The sequence below is a fragment of the Rattus norvegicus genome, chromosome 20, assembly GCF_021556685.1.
Source record: "Rattus norvegicus strain SHRSP/BbbUtx chromosome 20, alternate assembly SHRSP_T2T, whole genome shotgun sequence".
Classification (NCBI taxonomy): Eukaryota; Metazoa; Chordata; class Mammalia; order Rodentia; family Muridae; genus Rattus; species Rattus norvegicus.
In genome coordinates, this window is record NC_141553.1 from 48,495,001 (window position 1) to 48,515,535 (window position 20,535).

Sequence of the window (20,535 nt, forward strand, 5' to 3'; positions counted from 1 at the left end):
CCTCTGCTGGTGACTCTTTCAGTTGGTCACACTGAGTGCAAATTTCTTCAGGTCTTTTCACAGACAGTTCCTGTCACCTCCTCACCCGGAAAACCACTGCCCTGCCCCCAACACCTTAGCCGCTTCCCTGCTCCCCAGCACCTTCAGCCACTGCCCCGCCCCCTCAGCAGCCTCGACCACTGCCCCGCCTCCTCAGCAGCCTCAGCCACTGCCCCGCCCCCAGCACCTTCAGCTGGTGCGCCCCACCCCAGCACCCTCAAGCTCCCTTTCTTAGCTTCTCCCTATTGCAATAAGCTAAGCTATCCCGTGGTCAACAGCTCTAAGGCAGGGTGGCCTGACAGTGAACTTCTCATTTATGGAGAACCATCGTAGCGACAGTGGCTATCTAGGCTGTCGCCCTTTAGCAGCAACCAAGGATGAGGGTGTTTCTATCTTGCCATCTGTTCATTGCCTTCTACCCGCTCAAGCCTGAGAAAACAGCCAAAGGGTGTGGCTCAGCTCCTAAGTGCTCTGGACAGGCACTGACACATGGCGTTTCTGCTCACAGCTCAAAGCTAATCACAGCTGCACTCAACTGCAAGAATCAGGAAGTCTAGGGAGACTTTGGTGTCAAATCCCCCTATATTTGATACACATATGTTTATTTAGTGTCTCTTGCTTGGAGGTAAGTTCCATTACATGAGGAATTCTCCTAGTTCTGTGTACTGCTATTCTGTGCTTACAACATACTTGTGGGAGAAAGGAAAGCTTGGCTCACAGTCTATGGGAAGGGATAAGCAGACAGTGGGGCAAAGCAGTGGACTGGATCCCGTGGCAAGCTGACGAGCCATTGGATGACGTTCTCATCCTGCACAGAGATATAAAGAAGTGCTTTCCAGATAGATGTTTCGAATAGACTCTTGAGTCAGAATACACATTACCAAGGGGAGAATGGGAGGACAGAGGAGCCCAGAGGTCTGAATGATTCTGTCAAATCAGAGGAGGGTCAAACCCTACCTCGTGGAGCCTGTAAATGTGGTAGAGGGAAATGAAGCTGGAGAATTTGGCAGGGGCTAGAAGATGCTCACCCTTGCAAATATCACTAAGAAGCCTGGGCTTCATCTTGTAATGAATAGGAAACTCATCAAGAACTTTCAGCAAAATACCAAGGAAGATTATTACATTAGGCTAAGAAGACCCTGAGAAACTTATAAAGCAATGTTGGAGACATTTTCCTCTTTAAAATTCTCCATTTCCCACTGCCTTAGGGACTGGGTCCCACATCTAAGGAGAACCTAACCCCTCATGGTCTGTTTCTCTCTTTCTAGAGGCCTCACCTCTCGCACTTCCTCTTAACAGCCTTATGTTTGCCCCTGAACTCACCACAGGCTGTCAGGCTCCCATGACTCAGGAGCCACGTGCAAGGTTCAACGCTAGGAGAAGCCTGCTGTTCCTCAGGAGCTCCTCCTACCATGCCATGTTAAGTAGGCATATAAAATGGCAAGGTGGCTGGAATAGACCACAGATGATTCCTTTCGCTAGGGCTGTTGTTGAGAAAACAGTCATTAATAGTAGCCCAAGACTTTCTTTGTGGGATCAAAACAGGGGTCAAGGCAATGTGCTGGGGCAGGAGAAGCATCTGTCTTAGAAGTCTCACCATATTCAGTAAAATAGCTTGTCTTGCTCCCAGCAGCTTAGTTGGGCTTGATGGGATTTTCACAGCAGATTGTTATCCAGTCTTCTCTTTACCCCACCCTCCAGGACTAGATATCCTAATATAAATATTTACTCCTATTAAAGGCCCTAACAGAAGGTACTCCCTGATGTGTCTCACAGTAAAGCGATCACAGCTGGGATGTTTGTTTGTATGATGTCATGCCTATCACTTAAGAGACAGCATAAATGACATGCTACACAGCCCCAAGATGCTCATCCTACAGTCAACAGGAGGAGTTGGCATTTGTCTCCCCTCCATTTCTTCATTTCTATTTCTCATCCCAACCCGGAACAAACAAAATGGGCAAGATCTTTTTAGTAAGGACAGTTTTTAAAAACTCTGTTAGCCTAGTATCATCACCACAGCTGTAGTGGGAGCAATATAGGGAAGAGAAAGACGGATTTGTGTTACACAGATGTTTGTTTGAAGAGAGCATTGAGCTTTCTCCAAAGGTCCAGAAAGGAATAAGCTAATCTAGCCTGTGATCAAGTTCAAGGCAGTAAGGGAAGGAGGAGTGAGGTGATCAGAATAGATCTGAGTGTGACGAGGGGCTCAGAGGCATGACAGCCTGAGGAAGAAGCGTGCTGGCCTACATATGGAAGACTCTAAGTGACTGGGTGAGGAAAGAATACTACTCAATATCCAGAGAGGCCCTGTCCAATACAATGCCCTTGAGCCAACATGCTCTCTATAGATAGCATACGCTACCTCACCATTGATTCTTTTTTTTTGGTAGTGATTACATCTTTCACATGGGGTTATATGGGTTATGTCAAAAATTAATTTCATGTTTCTTTGCGTGTTTTAAATGCAGCTACTAGGGAACTTCTAATTATACACACAGCTCTTATTATGCTCCTACTACCCAGAGAGCTGTCTAGGTTCTGGACATATGAGCATTTAACAGTGAAATTTCCTGTTTTATAGACACAGCAGGCATATGTGAGGGCCACACTTCAGAATATGACTTGTTTGAAGATAAATAAGTTTTATTTATTTATTTACTTACATTTTTTAGATTTATTTTTTATTATGTGTACAGTGTTCCACCTGCATATATGTCTGCATGCCAGGAAAGGGCACCAGATCTTGTTATATACATGGTTGTGAGCCACCACATGGTTGATGGGGGAATTGAACTCATGGAAGGTTCAATTCCCTTGGAAGAGCAGTCAGTGTCCTTAACCTCTAAGCCATCTCTTCAGCTCTCATAAGTTTTATTTTTTTATATTTGTCAACATAATGCCACTTACCTTAACAATTTCAACTCATTTTAAGACATGTATTTATTGCATGTGTGTGCATGGGTGCTCATGCCACAGAGTGTGTGAATACCCATACACACATCACAAGTGTGAAAGTCAGAGGTCAACTTACAGCAGTCAGTTTTTTCCTTCTACCATGTTTGTCCTGTGGATTATACTAAGGTCATCCATCTTGGAGGCAACCACCTTTACCCAGTAGCCATCCTGCCTGCCTTTAACTCCTTCATTTTTGAGACGGTCCCACTGTGCAATCCGGCATGGGCTCAAACTCATGAACCCTGGGCTTCACCTCCAGAATACTTGCATTATAGGTATGTATAAAACACCATGCCTAGTGTCTTTGGGAAAACAGAGGTTAGACTGTCTTGTGTAGCCAGAGCTGCCCCCCCCAGCTATGTGGCTGAAGATGATCTTAAACTCCAGATATTTCTACCTGGACTCCAGGTATTTCAGAGCGCTGGGATTATAGCTGTCCATCTCCACGTTGAGTGTCGTTTTTAAAGGCTTGCAAACAAAAAGGGGACCAAAAGGTACTTGGTACATGGTCAGAGAACCCTGCAAGAATTTTATGAGAACACTTTTGAGACTCAGGCCAAGAGAGAGAAGGATCCTGCTAGTTCTGTACACTACAAGATACCAACTACCTGGTGGTTTGATTCTTTCCTTTCTGCTGTGGTTTGAGAACCAAGCGGACACTGCCAGGGATTGCTTGTTCATTTGCTTAGATTTGAGACAGGATCTCAAACCTAAGCTCTCCTGCTCAGTTTCCCTCGGGCTTAGCTCTGGCCACCAAGTTTTGCTATAATTCCAAAGTCAGTACATTTCATTACATTTTCACTAACATACATTAATTGTACAATGGAGCAGGTTCCACTGTGATTTGCACATAATATGCTTCAGGCGTTTTTACTCACCACTCATTGCCCTTTCTTGTCTGTAGCTCCTAACCCTCAGCCTCCACCTCTGAATGGTTACTCTCTCTGTATTAGGTTTATTTTGCTTATTGTGACCTTGATGTGTAAATTGACAGTAGGTGCTATGGAAACATGGTCTGGAAGACACACTGATCAGAAAATAAAAACTCAGTGGACTAGCTCACCTTGTGCTCAGCAGGAGTCCCATGGACATAGTGGTGAGCTCCTAGGCCTTGTAAGGTGCCCAAGCCTCCTTTTGCCACATTTACCCAAGAACTATCTCCCAGAGTGGGGACCAGGGTCCCTGAAACCAAGGTAAGGCCTGAAGTGTTCATTGTCAAAGTTCGCTCAACTGATCTGAAGTAGTTAAGGACTCCCAAACAGATGCGCTGGAACAGAAAAAGAGTAGAATCACGACACTGCCCAATCACATCACTGCCCTTCGGTTTGCCCAGCCTTCGCCTGATCCTGATCTACAGAGCTGAACTTGATGGGGACCTCAAGTGGGCAGCCCTACTGTGGAGAAAGGAGGGCACCATCCTTGGAAGAGACTGATTTCACACACACACACACACACACACACACACACACACACACACACACACACACACACATACACGCGCGCGCAAAATCAAGAGTTGAAAGCATAAAGACATTTCTAATAAAGTCAGGGATAGCCCTGTTGTAGAAAATCAGACATCTCCAATTCGTGAAGCCAGTTGTGCTATCACCCCTGACCTGTAGCTCCCGGATGTGCAGGTGGCGCAGACACAGGAAGGATAAGTAGGCCCCTCTCATCAAGACAGGATTCCTGTCAGGCTCAGTCCCGTCACTTAAGCCCAGCAGTTGCAGAGTCATACCATAATTGTATCTTTAGAAGAAAAAGAATAAGCACTTCTTGGGTCAGCCTGGTTCAGGAAATCTATACATCGAATAGCCAGTGAGACCGAACTGAAGGGGATCTTTAGAAAGGCAGAAGGAAAATGACTGCTCCATTTGCGTAAACATAAAAAGCCAATTCACTAAGCAGTTACGCATAGGAAAGACACAGTTCTGGAAGAAACATGGATTCAGTACATTAACACATTATCACGTGTGATGGTTTGTATAGGCTTGGGCCAGAAAATGGCACTATTAGGAGGTAAGGCCTTGTTGGAGTGGGTGTGGCCCTGTTGGAGTAGGTGTGCCACTGTGGGTGTGGGCTTTAAGACCCTCATCCTAGCTGCCTGGAAGCCAGTCTTCTCCTAGTAGCCTTCAGATGAGAATGTAGAACTCTCAGCTCCTCCTGCACCAGGCCTGTCTGGATGCTGCCATGCTCCCACCTTGATGATAGTGGACTGAACCTCTGAACCTGTAAGCCAGCCCCAGTTAAATGTTGTCCTTATGAGAGTTGCCTTGGTCATGGTGTCTGTTCACAGCAGTAAAACCCTGACTGAGACAACAAGTTAACAGCTCTGCTTTTATTTTGACTTCAAATGTTTTTGAGATCACATCTAAGCTACACACTCCTCAGTCACTCAGTTTTCCCCACAGCTTTAATCTCATTCCCATGAATCACCAATAAAGAAATGTAATTACCCTGTCTCTGTTTTCTGCTTGAGAGACCCCTCTGTACTCTGGCTGAGATGTGGTTTTGTGGGGTCATCGTCGCTTGGCTCCACTGAAAAGCTGTCTTCCTTCACATTCTCAGCCTATCAAAAAAACAGTATTAGTTCACTTACATTAACAAAATCACAGGTCATCATAGATGTCAATGTCATGATCCAAATCATATTAGATGTGTTAATAAATGTTTTAATCCTAAGCAGCATATGAAAAAAATCTAGATTTCTACAAAAATGAGTGATAACTGTTTTGACCAGATAAATCTTTCTTTTATTGACTGACAGCTTCTATACAACAGCCACTCCATCTCTTGTGTTTTACATGATTCATTTTACAGAAAAAAAATTCATAAAAGTTTTTTTTCCAAGAACACATATGCAATGGGCAGTGGTGGTGCACACCTTTAATCCCAGCACTCAGGAGGCAGAGGCAGGTGGATCTCTGTGAGTTCAAGGCTAGCCTGGTTTACATAGTGAGTTCCAAGACCCTTGAGTCTCTCTCTTTCTGTGTGTGTGTGTGTGTGTGTGTGTGTGCGCACGCGCATGTGTGTATACACAAGTGCATGCGTGTGAGCCTGCCTGCGTGCTTGAAGATATGTATGCACATGTCTACACGTTCCTGTGGACACAGCCAGAAGTTGCAGTTAGACATCAGCTGCCTTGTTCAGTCACTTCTCCACAACCACCCCTTCTTTTTTTGAGACAATGTCACTTACAGCTGGCTGGAGCTCCAAGTTTAACAAGGGCCCTTGTTTGTAAGTATCTCACACACTCACCTTTCCTGGTGGTCAGAAGGCTTTGGTCATCTACTTGGGACCCCAGGGACCACCATGGAGGTGGTGCTATCTGAGGTCTGCTCTTGGTCCTCTGAGCAGCCTCTCTTAGCTACCTTCCCTTTGATCCCTAGACACACAGTCCATTCCCCTAAAGAGCCCTCGTTCCTGGTGACCCAGTGGCAGAGGCTAAGGAGGAAACCGATCTGGGCTGTGTTCATTCCGGTATCTGCTTCATAGGATCACAGTTCTCCCAGCAGAAGCTATTGAGTGTTCCAGATACCCATTTTCTCTTTTACTCCAGCAACTGACGATCTGTCCCGGCACTAGGCCACTCAATGAATGTGACATTTCCAAGCCTCCCTTACTAGCTGGTGTAGCCCTGTGATTAATGGAGCGGGGTAAGGGAAAAGAGGATCAAAGTGTCAGCCATGTTACCACATCTGGGAATATTCCAGAGAAGTAGGTTCCCAAATTCAATTCCCCACCCTCCTTCAGAACAGGGATAAGACAGCTAGAGCCATGTGATCTTAGGTATAATGGCTGCACTTGTGGAGACATCATGACAGACAGATCTGACCAAGGACTCCATGAAACAGAGTTGGAAATTAGTTCTGTGTGTGTGTGTGTGTGTGTGTGTGTGTGTGTGTGTGTGTCTGTGTCTGTGTCTGTCTGTGTATGTGTGTTTGTGTGTGTGTATCTATCTGTCTGTGTCTGTCTGTGTATGTGTGTTTGTGTGTGTGTATCTGTCTGTGTCTGTCTGTGTATGTTTGTTTTTGTGTGTGTGTGTGTCTGTGTCTGTGCATATCCGTGTGTATTTGTGTGTGTCTGTGTATATCCGTGTGTGTTTGTGTGTGTGTGCCTGTGTGTGTTTGTCTGTGTCTGTGTCTGTCCATGTATGTGTGTTTGTTTGTGTGTGTGTGTATGTGTGTTTGTCTGTGTCTGTGTATATCCGTGTGTGTGTGTTTGTGTGTGTGTCTGTGCATGTGTGTTTATGTGTGTGTCTCTGTGTGTCTCTGTGTGTGCCTGTGTGTGTGTGTTTGTAGGTGTCTGCGTGTGTGTGTGTGTGTGTGTGTGTGTGTGTGTGTGTGTGTGATTTCAATTCATTTGATCCCTTGCTGGTCTCTTTTACCATGAACAACAGACAACTTTAACGGATGCGGTTCCCAAGACTGTGTGTGAGGGGTATTCTGCCTGCTGAGCCTGTAGTACCCCCAGCTGCAGTTCAGGAAGGAAGCAAGCAGGAAGCAATGGCCCAGCATCCTCTGGGAAAAGGGACCCAACCGCAGCCCCCAGAGGGAAATGCTCAAACGTCCAAAAGAACGGTTCTCTGGGGAACAGGAGACTCTCTGGGAAGCACAGGGCTGCAGGGCAGGGCAGACCAGGGTGTCAGCGATGCCATCTGGCTTTTTCTCCCCAGGCAGACATTGCCCTTGACCATGCCTAAAACAAGTTGTTCTTCAACATAACTGAGCTCGTGGGGTTTGAGTTGTGGCTTTCTACTGACTATAAATCTCACTTCTTTTTTAAAGGTTGGCAGAAACAGTGGGTTGGAAAGTAAAATGGGAAGAAGAATCAGAGGAGAGGTTTATTACACATTTCTGCACCCTCGAGCTTCCATGGCTTTCTAGTGTTTGTGCCCCGGCAGAAGTGCCTTGTAGCCAGGATGCAAACGGAACATTTAAAACTAGTTTGGTTTCAGATTATACAGCCAAGAGTGATGCTTATTTTCTTCTACTTTTCTGCGTTTCCCAAGTTTTCCATGATAAATATGCATCCCTACTACACCAGATATTTTTAGATGTGTATCATACACATGCGTGGCGTGTAAGTCTATGACATGTCTTATCATATATGTGGAATTCATAGGACACCTTTCAAGAGTCAGTTCTCTCTTCCCACCATGGGTTCTGGTGACTAAACCTAGGCCATCAGGTTTTATATAGCAAGCAGTTTCACCCACTAAGCCATCTTGCCGGCCTGAAAATATTTATTTATTTGCAATTAGATTTATTTTATTTTCTATGTGTATAGGTATTTTGCATGCATGGACGTCTGTATACCTGGTGTGTGCCTACTGTTCTCAGAGGCCAGATCCTTTGGAACTGGAATTATAGGTGGTTGTAAGCCTCCATGTGGACACTGGGAATTGAACCAAGATCCTCTGGAAGAACGGCCAGTGTTCTTAACCATTGAGCTATGTCTCCAGCCAAGAAAATATTTATTTTTAAAAAGAAATATCCTATTGAATTTTATGGGGATCACCAAGAAAAATGTCCTTTGTTTTGCCGATCTTGTTTATGGGTGCTGCCATGAACTAAACTCTCAGGTGGGCCTCATACTAGCTGCCTCCAACCCTCTCTGGAGGCAGTCTGGAACGGCGATAGGCGAGCGGCTCTGGTGCGTGGCTGCTGAGAACGCTCAAAGACTCTACCGCTGCTCACCGGTGCTGCGGCCTGGATGTGGTGCTCCCTGCCAGGACCCACTCCATGAGGTTCCAGTTCATACTGGCTCCTTACACATCACCAGCAGAAAATCATTCAGTGTTTGCTTTCTCGGGGAGGTGACAAGGACACTGACCTGACAAACAGGTCATGAGATCCGGAGTTGCTACACAGCCTGGCTGGCCTCTCCCTTGTCCTGATCAGGATTATAGATAGCTCAATAGATTTCGTCTTTTTCAAAGATTACTAAAATCTGCGGTCCATCTGATCCAGGGCTATCTCAATCACACACCATCACCAAGTAACAACAATAAACAAACTTGATGTTTTTCTTAATTTCCCAAAGCCAGACCTTGGAGTCAACGCAGAATTAGAATTGTGTTAGGAAAGAAAGGCCGGCCTTTGGAATTAATGGCAAGTAGAAACTGAAACCAAGTTGGGGATTTAGCTCAGAGGTAGAGCGCTTGCCTAGCAAGCGCAAGGCCCTGGGTTCGATCCCCAGCTCCGAAAAAAAGAAAAGAAACTGAAACCAAGCAGCAATAGCATCATTGTAAAGATAAGTGATACCCAGATAAACAAATCCACGTCAAAATGCACAGGGGAGCTGGAAAGTGCTTCGGTGGATACACAGGGGAGCCAGAATGCTCATTGGTGGATGCGCGGGGGAGCCGGAATGCTCATTGGTGGGTGCACGGGGGAGCCAGAATGCTCATTGGTGGGTGCACAGGGGAGCCAGAATGCTCATTGGTGGCTGATAGAGGAAGTATCTTCTGTGCTGGGAACTTGGCTTCTGCGTCTACTTTAACATAACACAGATTTAAGACGAGCAAGCCCTTTCCTTTCTCCATTCCTGCTGGGAACTCAGTCCAGGTCTAGAAGATCTCAGTCATGTACTCCTGAGCCACACACAGAGCCTGGGTCTAGATTTGCGGTTCATGTGTGTGTAAAGGCCAGAGATCATTCGTGAATGGTGTTCTTTGGAAGCAGTCCATCTTAATTTTGGAGACGAGGTCGCTTACTGGCATCTCTTGCTCACTGACTAGGCTATTCTGACTGTCTAGCAAGTCCCAGAAGTCTGTCTGCTTCTAGCTCCTCAGTGCTGGGATGCCTAGGAGGCACCACTATGTGCCGCTTGGACTTCAGGCCTCGTCGGCGAGCTCTTTATCAGCTGAACTCTCTTCCTAGTTGCTAGACCTGGTTTTTAATAAAAGGAGACTTTGGCTGGAGCTCCTCGCAGGTGGCTACGTGACCTGTAGCATCCTAGGAAAGTAGCATGATATGAGGCACACTCTTGGAAAGAACAGTGGAGAGGCTGGGGAGACGGCTCGGTCAGCCAAGGTTGTGCGAACATGAATAATACAGTGTCCATGTAAAGTCCTCAGTACCTATATAAAATCTGTGCGATTTGCCTGACCAGAACTCCAAAGGCTAACAGAGTCAGAATAAAGAGGAGAAAACTGGGAAAAGGCCAGATGAGACCTGGCAGGTACAGTTAAACTCGGCTGGGGTCCTGGTGAGAAGGGGAGAGCAGAGACGGATAGAGTGGGCACAATTGGCCTACACTACTGTAAGCATCAGGTTTGATGTACCTTAATAACCCATGATATGAGTGGTGGTAACTTTTATGTAACTTTTCTGTAAGCCTTGACTATAACTAAATAACCATTTACTAAGCTGTGAAAGCCTTAAAGGAAGCTTTAGGGGTGGGATGGACAGTTTCCCTCGGAGGTGGCGCCACAACGAACTAAGGGTCTCATCCTCTCACAGGTATTAGAGTGCCCTGAGATCTGCCCTCCTCCGTTCAGGGCGTCCTTGAGAAAGAGATTTGCCACGGTTCTTGGCTGCTCCTTGCCAACTTCAGAGTCCGGGTGCTGACCCACACTCAGATGCTAAAATAGCTTAACTTCCACGTGCTTGCAAAACAGCACAGAGAGTTAAATTCAGGCCACAGCCCAGTGCTCCTCCCAGGTGTTGGTCACTACTCCATCCCGGTTCCACCGGACACCTATTCAACGTCTAATATGGTAACATGAGTCCTTGAGGGGCTTGATTCTGTGTAAAGTGGCAAATGCTTAGAGAGCTCACACATCATGACTCTGGAAAATTCAGCTAAAAAAAAAAAAGTTTGTTGCCGACACAGGATTTCTTATCTTAAATGGTGTTGTCTTCCCCAGGCTTGGAAAGTTCTTTCCGGGGCAGCTAGTGTGGCTGGCTCCTTTCGTCCCTCAGGTCTTAATTCAAACACCCACCCTGCCTTAGATGGAGCTGACTGAGCTCCCTCAGAGGGCATATATATTTCATATATATTTCAATGTTTGAATGTATCATAGAAAACAATATATTTCCCATGATTTTTTCAAACATCCAACCCATCCCCCCTCTCTGTCCCACCCTTACTCTAATTTGCCTCCTTTAAACCATCAGGGCCTCTGAGACTCTTAACTCCCTCTGCTTTCTTAGACAGTGAGGAAAGGAATTTTTGGTTGTGGCTTTGTGGCTTTCTATTTCTTTCTTTTCTCTTTCTTTCTTTCTTTCTTTCTTTCTTTCTCTCTCTCTCTCTCTCTCTCTTTCTTTCTTTCTTTCTTTCTTTCTTTCTTTCTTTCTTTCTTTCTTTCTTTCTTTCTTTCTTTCTAGACAGGTTCTCAGATAGCCCATGTCAGCTTTGAACTCTCTACGTGGCAAAGAACCTTGAGACTTCAATCCTCCTGCTCCCAGCTTCCAAGTGCTAGGATTATAGGAGTGTGTGACACTGTCAGGCCCTAAGACGTTCATACCTGAATTCTCAATAGACCCTCTCACCTTCTGCTTGAGAATGCAAACACCCACTGGCCTCTCTCGCCCAGCAAAAACCAGTCACAAGTGCCTGCATCCTAATCTTTTACACCCACAAACTCCCCTTACTCACGTCAGGGGAAGCAACACCACACTCCCTTTCTCAGGACCACCCCTCTGCCCTGCTTCTTCACGCCCTTTGCTCTCACTCTCCAGCATACCCTTCTCCCATTTCCTTTTGTCCATCTCTTTTCCTTCCAGACTATGAACACAGTCAGGCCTTCCCATCCTGAGGAAGATAATAGGTCACAGATGAAGAATAGCATTCTAGTTTCAAAAGCATAGGGCATCAAGGTCAAGAAAAATGGCCACTGACGCTGTGTAGAGATGTTCTCTCAGACAATGGCCATCTGATTGGCTTTATGCCTCTCTCAGACAACAGCCCTCTTACCAGCTTCCCTGAATTTGATCTTTTCTGTCTTCAATTTACCCCACAAGCTGCTGCCTCACAAATCCCCCTAAAACACCCTTCTGCATATATCACTCCTCTTACAGGACACGGCACTCTTGAGTCTAGAGTTTATGGCGTTCATAGCCTGTCTTTCCTTCTTCACTGAAAGGCCATCTTGCCTTCAGCGTCTTTCACATGAGTCTTCCTCTCCCCCACCCCATACACTGTCTCCTCTGCAATACCCTCATACTGGCCTTGCTCTGCTGTTTATGTTAAGTCTCTTCTTATTTTTGGTGTTTCCCATAGCACACAATGCTATCCTGCTAACAGCACACAGGGTCCTGTTGGCTGGACCCTCAGTTCTGGTCAACACAGGACTCCCAGCCTTGCTGCTGGAAATCTGTGGAAGTCTTTGGTTGGAAGAACGAGGGTACTACGGTATACATCTGTATGTTCCTGTCTCTGGGTGGCACCGCTTATCTCTTATCATTTATTCTGAATTATTGTATAATTGTTATATCTCTATTATTAAATATTATGTTATTATATAATTAAACTGCATAGATAGTAGAGCTTTGATGCAGAGGGTGAATTACTAAAGGCAACACATGGGGCCAAAGGGAGCAAAAGGCAAACGGACTGTGTGTTCCTGTCCTACCTGGTAGAGCTTGGGGTTGCTATAAATATTCTTCCAGATGTGGTCATAGTTGCACGGACTCGGAGCCTGAGAAGTTGGGAGAGATGGGTCATGTGTCGTCATAGGCACTGTCTTTGCAGCATGGTCCTGGAGTACTTGCATGACTTGCACGGGGTCAGAAATCTTAAATAAAGCAGGGGGAGGAGATGGTTAGTAGGTACAAGAAGGCTACTTGTTTCTTCTTTAAACTTACTTGTTTATTTAGTGCGCGCGCGCGTGTGCATGCATGTGCATATGTGTGTGCATGTGTGCGCATATGTGTGTATGTATATGCATGCATGTGTGTGCATGTATGTGTGTGCATGTGTGTGCATGTATGTGTGTGCATGTGTGTGCATGTGTGTGTGCTTGTGTGTGTGTGTGTGTGTGTGTGTGTGTGTGTGTGTGCATAGGTGGGTAGGTGTCACAGCATATATGTGCAGGTCAGAGGACGATTTTTGAGAGACAGGTCATCTCCTTCCATCATGTGTGTTCCGGGGTTCAGATTCAAGTTGTCGTGCTCAGAAGCAAGTGTCTCTACCCATTGAGCCACCTCACTAGCCCCTGGATCCCTTCTCTTCGGCAAGAATCTAGAAGGAGCCCTAAGTGGGACATCCGTCTATTAAAAACATCCGGGCTGAGGATACAGCAGAACGAGTGCTTGCCTGGCCTGCAATTACAGGCCTCTCTCCAGCTCCACGTGAACCTGGGTGGTACACACCTGCGATCTCAGTACTTCAGGGGTAGATGCCAGAGGGTCAGAAGTTTAAGGCCTTCCGTAAGTGAGTTCGAGGCCAGACTAGGATATAGGAGACCCCATGTTAAAGATTAATGTCACTCAAACATTATGGTTACCCAGTTACACTCATCCATTTGACACCGGGTAAATTCAGATACATGTGTTGGCATGTGAAGGGAGAGGCAGGGTGGTGTGAGGCAGCCATGCTTCTCAAGGACACAGACGTGAACCCTTTTCCCTGACTTTTCCACATGGAGCAGAGCACATCAGCCTGACACCAATACCAATGACGCTTCTTCCTGGATTGCCGTGAGATGCCCAGTGTGTAACAGCTGAATAAACAGCCCTTCTCTTCTGCAGACAAATAATAGAATAGTGGTCCCAGAGCCCACCTACCACTTCAGTGGCACATGTACTACGCTATCATTTTAATATCACAACAAATTCCAGAGCTCACTTACTCCAATCCTGTCAAAGTCCCAGAGACATGCGTGGCAAGTTTAGGTGGAAAAAAATCATAAAATTCACACAGAATCTCAAAGAACTCTCCAAGAGCCAAATAATTTAAAGGTGGGGGGGAAAGGGCTGAGGGACTTACACTCCTTGAGTTCAGAAAACATTTTAGACACATAGTCATCAAAACAGTGTGGCACTGGATAAGGAAGGGCTACAGGCTGATGGAGCTCAGAGGTAAATGCCAAGACTGCCAAGTAGGAAAAGATACATTCTGCAGCAATGGAAACCAAGTAGACAAATGCAGAGCAGTGAAGTTTCATTCTTGTGTGCAGAAATTAACGTCCAATGAATTGCAGACAAAAAGTTAAGCCCTGAAAATATAAAACTCTCAGAAGAAAACAGAAAGGCTTCATGATACTGGATTTGGCAATTTTTTAATGAGTTAATTTTTTTTTAGATTTATTTTATTTAATGTACTTGAGTGGTTTACCTGCACTTATGTATGTGTGCCACATCTGTGTCTGATGCCCCTGGAAGTCAGAAAAGAGCATCAGATCCCTTGGAACTGGAGTTACAAATGGTTGTAGCCATCACTGGGAAACAAACTCAGGTCCATTGCAAAAGAAATAAACCCTTTAAATACTGTGCACACCCCTCCCCCCTCTAGTCCCTTGGCTGGTTGATTTTTTACTGTTGGGTTTTGAGAAAGTAGCCTGTAGACAGGATAAAAACACTTTCTAGTCACACAGCTGACAAAAGAAACACAATATATAAAGAGTACCTGCAATCTAACAACATGACATGATTACTGAATAAAATTTAAAATCAAGGTCAGAGACTTGGACAGACACATCCCAAATATGATTATGGATCATAGGCTATATGTGTACAAACAGCCAAGAAAGCATATGGAGGTATCCGAAACGTCACCCGAGGGATGCAGATCCCCTCTCCACCATTGGGAAGGCACTACTGACAAAACTGAGACAGATGTAATGGGCGAGGGTGTTGCAAAAGTGGGATGCCTGTCTACTGTTATTTGGTACAATAAACACCAAAGACTGGAAGTTAGAGTTAATGTGTGATTCAGCTATTTCACTATTTCTGGATATACACCCAAAAGAATCGAAAACAGGGCTTCAGATATGTGCACCCCTGTGCTCGTTCATGACAGTTTCCCGTGAGCTCTATCAACAGACGGATAAATAAACCTTAGTGAATACTTACAAGGGATAATTTTCCAACACAGATGCCCCTAAAAGACATCGTGCTCATCGAAATAAGCCAGTCACAGTTAAGTTGCCTGAGTAGCCTCATCTGAGGTTTCTAAAGAGCCAAGTTCATCAGAAGCGGAACTGGGGTGGTTGTTTGGAGAGGTGGGGGAAGGGATGCTAGGGAATCGTTCGATGTGGGCAGTGATGTGGGCAGCGTATCAGTGCTGCGAGATGAAAATGTTCTGCTGGAGACCCATTGCCCAACAATGTGGACGTGTTTACCAATAACGAACCCTGAACTTAAAGGAGCTAAGACAGTCAATTCCTGAGGAAGTGATTCGCACCCAACCTTGTTTCAGAAGGATCAAGACCATGTACGGCTCAATCCTGAAGTGAAGTCCCAGCTCTTTTTGACATTTTTGTTTGTTTGTTTGTCTAAAGACAGGATTTTTATTTCACCCTGCCTGGTCTGGAACGCTCTATGGAGACCGGACTGGTCTGGAACTCACCGAGATCCATCTGCCTTGGCTGTTTGAGCTCTGAGATTAAAGGCATGCTTGTTCTACCAAACTTAGGGAGTTGGGCAATTTCTATTCTCTCCTAAAAGCTAGCTAGATTTTTAAAGTTTGCTGATTAGATTAGAAAGTTCTAAGTAAGAGGTCAGAGAGATGTCCCTGGGGTTAAGGACCCTGGCTGCTCTAACAGAGGACCCAGGTTCAATTCCCAGCACCTACCAGATCACTCACAATCACCTATAACTTCAGTCTTAGGAGGCCCAACACCCACTTCTGGCCTTTATGGCAATAGGCATGGCCATGGTACACATCCATGGATTTAAAAATGAATTTTTAAGGGGTTGGGGATTTAGCTCAGTGGTAGAGCACTTGCCTAGCAAGTGCAAGGCCCTGAGTTCGGTCCCCAGCTCCAAAAAAAAAAAAAAAAAAAAAAAGAAAAAAAATGAATTTTTAAATATTTAAAGAAAAAAAGGCTTAAAAATAAAGTCTTTGTAGTAAACCCACGTCAATGAATTGTTCTTGTTTGCTTCCTTTTGGGTTTTTTTTTTTCTTTTTTTTTTTTTCCCCGAGCTGGGGACCGAACCCAGGGCCTTGCGATTGCTAGGCAAGCGCTCTACCACTGAGCTAAATCCCCAACCCTTTTTTTTTTTTTAAGAGAGAGAAAATCTCATAGTTTTTGAGGATGACATTTAGCAAGCCTCTTACCCATAATAGAATATGACTATTTTCTCACCTTCAAAAACTGTGACTGGAGGTGCATTAACTCGTCTAGTCTTTTGCGCTCTTTGAGTCTGGTCAGCATCTTCTTCTGCCAAGGGTCACATTTCGGCTTGACCTGATGGATAAGTAAGTTCACGGGTCTCAACAAAAGCCACACTGAGAAAGACCTGAGGACCTGCCAAACTGGATCTCGTGTCCCAGCTTGAAGGTTCGCTGGGGTGTGTGGGGCCTTGGGAAGGGTCTGCACTGGTCACAGAGATGTGGACGGGGCCAGCAGTGTCTGTTGGCACTTGGCCTATGCCACATATGAGTTCCATCTGGAATATATCGAGCAGTCCACAAGCACGACAGAGCCTAGTGCTGCTAGGACAGGAGGCATCGTACTGACAAAGTTGGGGAAGAATCATCAGAGCGCTGAAGACTTTACAGTTAAAACCTCACCTTTCCCACTAAGACACCGTATCTCTAAAGTTAATGCTATGGCTACAAATTGCGTCAACAGATTGATAATTCTCAGATTCATATCTCAGCCCAAACAGATGTGCTTAGCTCCCTGTGTGCAGCAGACAGGCTGTGGCCACCTATGGCCAAGAGTAGCTATGATAGCAGCCACACACAAAAGGCCAAACTTCCTCAAAACCAGATTGTTTTATTTTTTAAGCTCAATTGTGCAGTTCCCAAGCACAAACTCTGTAGATGACAATGCCACGTGTTAGTGTCAAAAGGTTGGATGCTCTTGACTGTCCTGCCCTGGTACCTCCTTAATATCTACACGCGGAAGTTAATTCTAAGACAGAGGGTCAACCCCACCTACACTGACCTCCTGAGTTCAAGCTCAGGTGGAGAACAATCATTGGTCCCTTTCTTTCTTTCAGCCCACCATTCAGGATGGACTACATCTCTCCAAGGGTTGAAACCCACCCTGTAGCATGATGCTGTGAGTAAGGCTTTGGAGGGGGTGCGTTCATAAAGGTAGAACCCTAGTGAATGGGCCCCTCACAAAAGGCCCAAGGCTGCTGTCCCTCCTGCCACGTAAGGAAATGGCAAAAATTCAGCAGTCTGTCGCTTGGAAGAGTCTTGGAACTCGTGACATGGTAAAAATCCCATCCTAGTTTTAAACTAAAATGTTGGCTTTATATTAATCAGTTATATTTCTCAATATCTGAAGAGTAGTGACAAACCTCTGGAATTCCCAGCCCTTGAGAGGCCAAGACAGAAAGATGGCCGTGAATTCAAGGCCAACTTGGGCTGTGGAGTAAGGCTCTCTCTCAAAAGGGGTGTGTGTGTGTGTGTGTGTGTGTGTGTGTGTGTGTGTGTGTGTGTGTGTGTGTGTTGAGGGAAGTTTTAGCTAAGCATAGTAGCACACATCTGTAACCCTGGCAGTAGGAAAGGTGAGGCAGGAGGGCCAGAGTTGAAGGCAATCTTTGGCTACACGGCATACTGAGCAAGGCCAGCCTGGGCTATTTGAAAATTCTGCCTTGTATAACAAGCATCTAAGAAATAAATAAATGAACGAAAGAAGAAATAAATTCAGATTTACAGAGTGGGTGTCAGGTGTTGGGGAACTTCCAGCTCAGGTGGTGGGGTGACTTCGTTCAACAAAGAGCAAAGGCAGGAGGAGAACAGAAAGGACCCAGCGTTTGGGATGAGGTTTTTGGAGTGGTCTCCATTGAGGACAGGCAGCATGGCACATAGGTCCTGCAGGATGATTTGTTCAGGGCACTAAGAGAGGGAACAAAAGGGACCAGAAAGGCCTGGTATTGGCAGGGTGCCTGCTCAGTCGGAGGAAAGGTTTTGGCATTGCTGACATCACCAGTCGGTGACTGTCCACTGCAGCCTCCTTACCTTTACAAAGGGAATCCAGGTGGCTCTCTTTTTCAGGGTGGTTGTGGGTCCTGACATAGTCGGGTTCTGCACTTCAGCTCTCCCGGCCTCATAGTCTGGGAATGTCCACATTCTTTGTTGCTCCATGAAGATGCTTCGGAAGTTTTGAGAAACCTAAAGGGGGTTGAGAAGAGAGGGGCAGCGAGCTACAGCCACCATGCTTCGCCGTGCCTGCTTTTCCAGAGTGCTCAGAGCAGCCGAGCTTTCGTTTCCTTCTCTCAGTGTCAATTGTAAGCATGCTTTGGGCTTCACGGACTCTAAAGCTCTCCTCCCCGGCCAGCTGGGTGCTTGCCTGCCACATAGCTCACCTCTGTGTCTAACTTGACGCTATGGTTTTTTTTTCCCTTTTTCTCTAGCTTCCTTCTTGGGCACCTGCTGAGATGTATAGATTGTCTGCTCTGGGTTTTTCTCTTCAATTTTAATAAAAAATAAAAGGAGACGGGAGAGAAGGAAGAGGAGGGGGAGGAGGGAGAAAGGGAAGAGGAGGAAAGAGGGGAGATTTGCCGCCCAAGCATGAGGACCTGAGTTTGAATCCAAACACTAATGAAAAAGACCCCAGCAATGTAACCACATCACTATTGGGTTTGGAAATAGGAGGTCACTGAGTCTTCCTGGGCACCAGCCCAGCTCCAAGTTCAGTGGGAGAGCCTGTGTGAGGAATAAGACAGGGAGAGATAGATCAGGATACCAACTTCCTCGTCTGGTCTTCCCACACGTGTCCAGGCCTGCACTGCACACAGATACATGCTCTCCACACACATGTATGTGTACACATACAAAAGAAAAAGGAGGAGAAAGCTGAAGAGGAGGAAAGAAGTGGGGCCTCAAAGGAATCTTGAATCTCAGAAAACAGCCACTAACTCATTCTCATTCTCTCTCTCTGCCTCTCCGCCTCTGTGTGCGTGTGTGTGTGTGCGTGTGTGTTTGTGTGTGTGTGTGTGTATGTGTGTTTCTCTGTTTCTCTGTGTGTGTGTCTCTGTCTCTCTCTTTCTCTTTCTGTGTGTGTGTGTTTCTCTCTCTCTTTCCGTGTCTCTCTGCCTCTCTGTCTCTCTCTGTCTCTCTGTCTCTCTCTGTCTCTCTCTGTCTCTCTCTGTCTCTCTCTCTGTCTCTCTCTCTCTCTGTCTCTCTCTCTCTCTCTTATCTTTTTACTTTTTATTTTACATGCATGTGTGTCTTGACTGTAAATCTATGCACCACTTGTGTTCAGTGCCCTGGGAGGCCAGAAGAAGGTGTCCGACCCCCTGGGCCTGGAGTTATAAATGGTTGTGAGCTGCCATGGTTCTGGCTGCTGGGAATCGGTGCTTTGGAAGAGAAGCCAGATCTCTTAACTGCTGAGCCACCTCCAGCCCTTACTGATTGTCCTTGAAATAGCCCTGGAGGGAACCTGACTCACGAAGAGCTCTTTGTTATGACAGTACTTCACATGGACATCTCTGTGTGGTGTCATTCATTATGACGGCCAGCACACCTCACCCGTACCGAGCGTCTGCGCCAAAGATCGGAAATACATGTCCACAGCCACTTGACTACATTTTGGGCTGGACTCTAAATATAAACAAGAAGTAAACTGGGAAAGTGTTCAGTTTTTCTGCCCACATGGTAAGCTGGAACTTCTGAGTGCTAAATAAACCCTGCTCTCCTCGGCCTGCCCAGAATACCACTGGCGAGAAGCTCTCAGATGCTACCCCTGAACCTAAGGACCTGCCTCCTTCCGGTCTCACGCCTTCCAGCAGAGGCGACATGGCTAACTGCCTACTTCCAGCTCCTTTCTTGTCCACTGTGTTCAGCCACAGGGGTCTGGGACAGTTACACAACGACGTGAAACATCTCAATGCCACCTAACAGGAAGGCTTGGCTATCTAACATCTCAGTACCAGCTAGTTAAAATTAAACCAGTGTGGAACCAGTGCTCTCTCTCTCGCACTAATTGCATTTCAGTCATTCCACAGCTCTGTGTGACATGTGGACACGTGGACACACCCATCGTGACACTTAGTATTTCAGCTTTGCTGACCACAACTCTTCAGGCTTGCCCCGTGGTGTGAAAGCGGCCGCCGGTATCACATTCACAAGCACGGGGAGGGCCACATGTGCAGATTTGTGTTTTCAGGGGTCACTGTGTTGTAGTCCTAACCCCCACCTCCCCTGGCGAAGGGACTAAGAGCCAGGACTTGGGGAGGTATTTGTTCTTCTGAACAGGAGTAGACCTTGAGAGGCCCTTGCCCTCTACTGAGGAAGGCACACGCGCGCGCGCACACACACACACACACACACACACACACACACACACACAGGTAACATCTGTGAACCAGAAAGCCTTCCCCATGTCTCAACCATCAAAACAGTAAGAGGCCGTTGGTGTAGCCACTTGGTTTGTAGCGTGTCGTTTCAGTAGTGGGGATGGGACCAAGA

General features: G+C 46.1%; 1 protein-coding gene across 3 annotated transcripts in view; it reads right to left on the bottom strand.

Annotated features, from left to right (window-relative positions):
* The window catches only part of Ccdc162 (coiled-coil domain containing 162), a 191,167-nt gene that overhangs the window by 124,842 nt on the left and 45,790 nt on the right, over positions 1–20,535 (bottom strand). For all 3 annotated transcript variants that reach the window (XR_015645929.1, XM_087598712.1, XM_087598713.1), the window contains exons 9-14: positions 18,085–18,237; positions 16,253–16,354; positions 12,578–12,739; positions 5,454–5,566; positions 4,614–4,746; positions 4,061–4,264 (exon numbers count right to left, since the gene is read on the bottom strand). Coding sequence is in view for 2 of the 3 variants with exons in the window: in XM_087598712.1 (XP_087454838.1) it covers positions 4,061–4,264; positions 4,614–4,746; positions 5,454–5,566; positions 12,578–12,739; positions 16,253–16,354; positions 18,085–18,237 (867 nt within the window). In the remaining variant the exon portion in view is untranslated. The remainder of the gene's footprint in view (positions 1–4,060; positions 4,265–4,613; positions 4,747–5,453; positions 5,567–12,577; positions 12,740–16,252; positions 16,355–18,084; positions 18,238–20,535) is intronic.